This window comes from Myotis brandtii, unplaced genomic scaffold, assembly GCF_000412655.1.
Source record: "Myotis brandtii unplaced genomic scaffold, ASM41265v1 scaffold810, whole genome shotgun sequence".
Lineage (NCBI taxonomy): Eukaryota > Metazoa > Chordata > Mammalia > Chiroptera > Vespertilionidae > Myotis > Myotis brandtii.
The window spans coordinates 1,744,101-1,751,016 of NW_005371274.1; the positions used below are offsets into that span (position 1 = coordinate 1,744,101).

Below are 6,916 nucleotides of genomic sequence, written 5' to 3' on the forward strand. Positions count from 1 at the left end.
GAAAACCGTGGCCTCCCAGCGCGAGAGGCCCTACGATGATGCCGCCTGGTGCGTCAGTGCCCGCGCCTGGCTATGCCAACTTGGCCCCTCCGCCCTCTTAGGGCCAATTGTGAAGGGGTTGGGGAATATTTCGGCCAAGTCGTTTTTCATTTTATAAAGGATGTATTTTACTGCCTTTCAGGAGAGTTGTGGTGCCCTGTGGGTCAATATTTGTTCTTTAGTTTCAACATCTTTAGAAGCATTAAAACCCTCCCTGTTAAATATTCTCCAGAAACGCAACCCTGGTCAGGACAGGAAATATTTTAGCAACCTCGGTGGTCGCCTACTTTGTGGCGTTTTGCTCAAACCACTTTGAAACACACCTACCAATTGTGTATGATACGATTTTATTTCAAAGCCGTAGTAGGACTTCGTTTTGTTTTCAAAACAGCTAAAGCAGTTGTCTGAGTGGTGGACAAGAGGGGGGAGGTAAACTCTATGACAAACATCTAATGGTCAATTAAGTTACAACGGTGTGACACATAATGCTATTTTTGTCTGCGTGATGGCACAATTTACCCACCTTATTTTTCTCTTTTCATTCAGACTTAACCAGTTCCTCTAATATAATCAAAGTAGCCCGAAGATTCAGCTTTGGGCTAAATGAGAATTAGTGATCTAAGAAATATCCTTTTGTAACATTCCCTCCATACAATGCCAGTTGTGTCTCCATGACCCAAATTGGAAAGAACTGAGATGAATTTGTACCATTTTGCTGACACAAACTAAGAGAGGGCTGGGGAAGAGAAGGTTGGCTGCCAGACATAGAAATAAGGAGTTGATGGTCCCGCAGGGGAAAGCATTGAGGTTCCTGTTGAGCCCCCTGAGAAGGCACCTGGGTTTTTCATCACCTTCCTGTTGAAGGAGACTAAAGTTTTGCCACCGGAAGTTGCCTTTTGGAATACTGGCCTTTAACTGGTTACTAAGAGACAAAGACTCAGAAAAGAACCTTTGACTCTCCTCCTTTCATGCCCAAGAGACTGAGAGAGAAACACCTGCTTCAGGAAGGGAACCTTAGGACCTCGGATGTCTGTCGCCTTAGCCTAATGTGAATTGAGCGTGGCAAGTAGGAGTGCGTCAGGCAGGGGCCTGCTAGCCAGATACTCCCTGTCTCCATTGTTTCTGAGTTGCTTCGGGGAATTTTCATACCACCTGTGTTCCTTCTTCTTTAACTCCCTATAAATTGCCCATTCTCACTTTTGAAATCTTAGACCCCTAACCCTTCCCCCCCCTTAACCCTCAACCTTTATCCTTTGTCCAAAATGTCATATATACCCAATGTTCCCTCACTGCCTTTGGAATGTTCATGCTTATTTGAATTCTTTGCATGTATTAACATTTTTATTTTCTCTTGTTAATCTGTCTCTGCTAATGTGATTATTAGCTCAACTAGAAGAATTTAGAAGGTGGGAGGGAAACTTTGTGGGTTTTTTAGCCCCCACACTGTAACTCTTTGGACATCTACCCGCCTGTTCTGCTTCCACTTTGCACCTTCCCTTCCACTCCTGCTCCCATTTGAGTCTCTGGTGCCTCTGGAGAGCCAATGATGATGCTTTTACTCCTTACTGCCCCAGAGCTAGGAAAGCCCTGTTTCTGGCCTACGGGCTAACTAGAAGATCTTCTGATTAGGCCAGTTTTATCACAGGATGTATAATCCCGACCAGCTCAGATAACTTCTGCTCCAGAGCCACTCCTGCAGGCCACACAGGTGGTAGTATCTATGCACTGTAGGTGGGAAAGGACTTGAGGGCATCTCTCAATCTCCTGTGCAATACTTGGATCCCCTCTGCCATTCCAGAGTAGAGATCTTCCAGGTTCTCCTCCAACACCTCTAGTATGGAGAGCTCCCCACTTTGGACAGCTATTATGCTAGAAAAGTTCACCTAATACCTCAGCCCTTTCAATCATTTCTCCTAGATCAGTGGTTGGCAAACTCATTAGTCAACAGAGCCAAAAATCAACAGTACAATGCCTGAAATTTCTTTTTAGAGCCAAATTTTTTAAACTTAAACTATATAGGTAGGTACATTGTTATTAACTTAATTAGGGTACTCCTAAGGCTTAGGAAGAGCCACACTCAAGGGGCCAAAGAGCCACATGTGGCTCGAGAGCCGCAGTTTGCCGACCATGGTCCTAGATCATATTCTGGTGGTCCTTACACGCACCGTATACTGAATAAATGTAGGGTATTTCAATGCATTTTCATAGTGGTTGTTTTTATAGCAACACGTTTTCATTTATTTGTTAGATGCTTAAAGGTCAGTGTGTGTAAATGTTCCTCCTCCTACTCAAGCTCTCTCTTAATGCTAAATCAATGAATCTGTTGTCCCAGACACCAGCAAAGGAAACAGTTTATTTTGGCATCCTCTCTCGAATTTCTTCATGATCATGGTACATGAATACAGGTCAACAGGTCAACTGATGTTTTTAACTTTAGTGCTTTGAAATGTATCTACATAAAATACAATTTCAAATATGCATATATAGATAAAATATCAATGGGAAAAATGTTCACAGCAATTACCTCTGTGTGATAGGATTAGAGGCTGTAAAGGTGGGTTTGTTTGTTTTTTTATTTGGCTCCAAATTTTCCTACAGTGAAAATGTTTAATCAGAATATAAAACAGATATTCTCTTTGAAAATAGTTTTTTTTTCTAGATGTATAATTATGTTGCATATAATATACACAAAGGTTCATTTTCTTTCCTGTCCTGGAGTGACAGACCATGTTTCATTCACCTTGGTATCCACCCCCACCAGCTATTCCATGGGATTCATCCAAAGACTTGCACATAGCCCTATCTGGTTTGGCTCAGTGGATAGAGCATTGGCCTGTGGACTGAGGGGTCGCAGGTTCGATTCCTGTCAAGGGCACATGCCCAGGTTGGGGGCTCGATCCCAGTAGGAGGCCTGCAGGAGGCTTGGTCTCTCAATGATTCTTATCATTGATGTTTCTCTCTATCTCCCTCTCCCTTCCTCTCTGAAATCAATAAAAATATATTTAAAAAAAAAGACTTGCACATAGTAGGTGTTCAATCAATAGATATTGATTTAATTTGTTGTATTGAAATTAGTCATTTTAGGTAAGCTTCAATAAAACATTTATTTAAATAAACCTGGTCAGCGGTCATTCTTTCTAAAATATAATTTCTCAGGATTTAGTCCTTGTAGCAGAGGGGGCTAACCATCCTTCTATCAAAAAAAATTTGTACTCTCCTTCCATGATGTACACTTTTGGGGAAGAGGGATTGGCCAAAAGGAACCTCCCCACTTCCTGCATCTCTATAAGGCCATAGGCCTAAGTTTTGGTCAATAGAAGGTGGACTAAAGTGCTGCGTGCTGTGTGCACGCAGACAGGGCTCATGAAAGCTGCCCATCCAATTTTCCTGGCTCTTTCTCCTTCCTCACCTGGCCACTGGTAGAGCCTCCATCAGCCTGGGACCCCCAGCAATGATTAATTTTATGTGAATGAGAAATAAACTCTCATTGGATTAAGCTGCTGAAATTTGGGGTTACCTGTAGTAACAGATTTAGTGTTACCTTAATGAATGCATCAGCAAACAAGCCACTAACTCCTAGGAAATATTGAAAAATGTTTTATAATTGAAAGAGGATCTGATGCAATAAATGTATGCCCTTACCATTATAAAAATTAAGCATTTCCAACCAGCTCCCTTTTGTACAAACTGACATTTACATCCATATCCTGACAGATAAGGAAAAATAGAAACAGAAAAAATGGGTAGCATTTATCTTCTGACTGCATTCAAAAGATGACAAAATAATTGATGAGAAAATGAAGATTATTCAGCCAACATGTCCAGGTACAAAAAGTCAAACTAATTTTTTTCAATATGGTTTTTTCAGTGGTGACAAAGCTGTCATTAAATTTAATCAATTTAGTTACTTGATTAATAATCTCTGAGATGCCTGGTCATATCCATCAATTAGGTGCAAAAGGGCAAGGTGAAAGGGCCCTTTGCAGTTAGCTGCCAGGATGTGCCTGACATGCCTGCTGTTATCAGAGAATAAAGACCATGTGGATGGTCTTTCTCCATTGCTAGTGGGATTTGAAGTATTTACAATATCTTGAGAGACTTTTCTGAGACTCACATGGGAGGATGAGTGATTTTTATCTACATGGAATTACATCCCTGGGTTTCCAAAGTCCCATTTCCTTTAATCCAGACCTGGAAAATGTGTAGCTGGGGATTCAGCAGAGCTAAAAGCAAAGCCAGCATCCAAAGTTTCCTTTCTGTGATGGAGTTGGGTCCAGTATAGCATTAGCTAGTTGCAGTCCATCAGTCCATTGTGTGGGGTCCACATGGCTTACAGCAAATACAGGGGAGCCAGGAGGGCACAGCCTTTGCAACAAGAGTCCCACGAACACAAGTGAGCAAGAGAGTGGACCTCTTCGTTTGGGAGATTAAATATCTTAAATTTCCCTGTGTTGGCAGTGGCCATGACTACTCTGGCCAATGACCTGTTCTCAGGTGTGACTGACAGACAAATATCTTCCCGATTTCACCCACTTTACTGTAGCTTCCTGGCAAAGATGCACAAATGGCATGCCCATAATATTCGGCCTTCCCTTTGCTTCTTTCCAGTGATTAAAATAACTCGGTTTATTAAAATTTTGGCTATTCTATAAGCATTACTTCCTATAGAAATAGTTAACCACAGTGGAAAATGTTAGCAGTTTTTGGAATTAAATATTATGTGTGTTTATTAATAAAGTATTCTACTGCAAAGCATAATTTTGTTAAGCAGAAAGTTTAAGGAAGTTAAGCCATTCTTTGGTATATCTGTAGGCTTTTAAAAAGAGTTCCTGGGATTTTTATTTAACTCTTGTGTTGGTGTTTGACATTTTATGATCTCTGTCTAGATTTTAAATTCCTTAGAGGGAAGGTCTTTGTATATTCCCCTGTAAGCAGCTAGTATGATGTGCTATACAGCTCATGGGTGCACTCTTTAATTTAATCCTATTTAAGCTGGTAGTTTTGGGGCAGGTCACTATCACTTACTAGCTGTGAGACCTTGAGCAAGTTAATTAATTTCTCTGTGCTTCAGTTTCTCACAAGTAAAAGTTGTATTTCCGTTCAAGAGAATGTGTAATACAAAGATTGTGGCTTTATTGAAATACTTAAAAGATCTTGAGTAAGGTTGAAATCAGCATTTAAATATTTAAGGAAAGTTGGTTCATGAAACGGGTAGTTTGACTTATGAGTTGCATAATAGTGTTTAAATATTTGGGAAAATGTGCTTAATCAATGTAAAAGCTTAATAAATTGAACATTAAACAAAGCTAAGTAGTGGTAAGTGTACTTTCCAGGCCAGAAGTCCCTGAGACATTAAAGATCCTAGCAACAGACAAGACAAATTTTATCCAGTACATTTAACAGGTTGTACCTTAGAGCAAAAATGTATGAGGTCTGGCTATTACTATTGAAAACAAAATCCAGCTAATACGCTTAGCAGGAAAACCCAGTTAGCAGCTGCATGGGTTGCTTTTTGTGCTTATGTCTCTTGATAAGGATTATTTACGTTGTGGCTTGATGAGGCTTGGGTCACAGACGAATGTTTTGCCACATTCACCTCTCTAGTAATAGGCCCAAGATTAGTTCCTTTAAAACACTTCCTAGATCCAGCTTTCTCAAGTGAGGGCAACTGAGAGGTGAGGGTTTTCGAGAAAAAAGTAGGCCATGCAACCTGGATAATCAAAGAATTTTTAGGAAGAGGAAAAATTAATATTCCATTTTATCTTGGGTTGATGTTAAACCCTTCCACCTCCCCCAGTGTTCATTAAAGTTGCTATATAAACAGACACACCCAAGGTTGTTCTCACTTAATATCACTGTCTTGAAAGAATGATTCAAGTTGTCAATTTATGCTAATGGATATGTTCATGGATATGTTGATGATGCTTCCAAGCTGCATGATGATTCCACTAAATGCAGAATCAGCATGTGCAGCTGTATTTCTGAAATGGTTACTTCAACGTGCCGCTTGCCTGGCTGATCTAAGATGCTCTGAAGATTCTCCGAGGACTTACACGCTAATGATGCTTAGGGATTTGTGTCCTGAAGAACTCTGTAATCCTGTGCTTCCTGAATCCCACTCTAAGCCAGGACCTTCTGTCACACCCCAAGAGTTACAGGCAGTTGGAAAGCTCTGCTAAGCAACCATTCTGCTTGGCCTTTGGGGTTCAGTGAGGTGCCACTTAGGATCTATGCAGGAGCCTTGATCAGGATGTAGTTCCTTCTTGGCCCTCGGCCCCAGGTGGTGCTCTGAGGGTCTTCCTTCCTGAACAGCAGCAGTAAAGCCAGCTTGCCATGGGCGAGGTCAGCCAAGAGGCTGTGGAGAGCTACCTGGAGGACCACCCTGGGTTTGCCGAGGAGTACTTCCACAAGAAGCTGCGGACAGGGGCGCTGGGAGAAGCCTCCGAGCACAGCGAGGTGCAGGGCCAGGCCTGCGGGTCCTCCCCCGGGCTGTCCACAGAGGAGGAGGCAGCCCTGTGCTTGGAGCTGTTCCAGGCCATGCAGGAGGAAGCAGGCAGCGCCGAACCTGCGGTGCACTTGGTCCTGCAGAGGCTGGCGCGGCTGCTGCGGGCGGACCGCTGCAGCCTGTTCCTGTGCCGGGCCCGCAACGGCTCGCCCGAGGTGGCCTCCAGGCTGCTGGACGTCACCCCCACATCCAAGTTTGAGGACAACCTGGTGGTCCCTGACAGAGAAGTGGTGTTTCCATTGGATATCGGGATAGTGGGTTGGGTTGCTCACTCAAAGAAAGCCCTTAACGTCCCAGATGTAACAAAGGTAGGTGGCCTGAGGGCAGTGGGGTGGAGATGAGGACTTGGCAGGGGCCTGGGGGGACAGTGGG

General features: G+C 42.8%; 1 protein-coding gene across 4 annotated transcripts in view; it reads left to right on the forward strand.

Annotated features, from left to right (window-relative positions):
- Positions 1 to 3,003: 3,003 nt before the first annotated feature.
- Positions 3,004 to 6,916, forward strand: part of PDE6C (phosphodiesterase 6C, cGMP-specific, cone, alpha prime) — a 42,127-nt gene continuing 38,214 nt past the window's right edge. For all 4 annotated transcript variants that reach the window (XM_005884050.2, XM_014531572.1, XM_014531574.1 and 1 more), the window contains exon 1: positions 3,004 to 6,852. In XM_005884050.2, the coding sequence (XP_005884112.1) occupies positions 6,373 to 6,852 (480 nt within the window). In that variant the 5' untranslated portion in view covers positions 3,004 to 6,372. The remainder of the gene's footprint in view (positions 6,853 to 6,916) is intronic.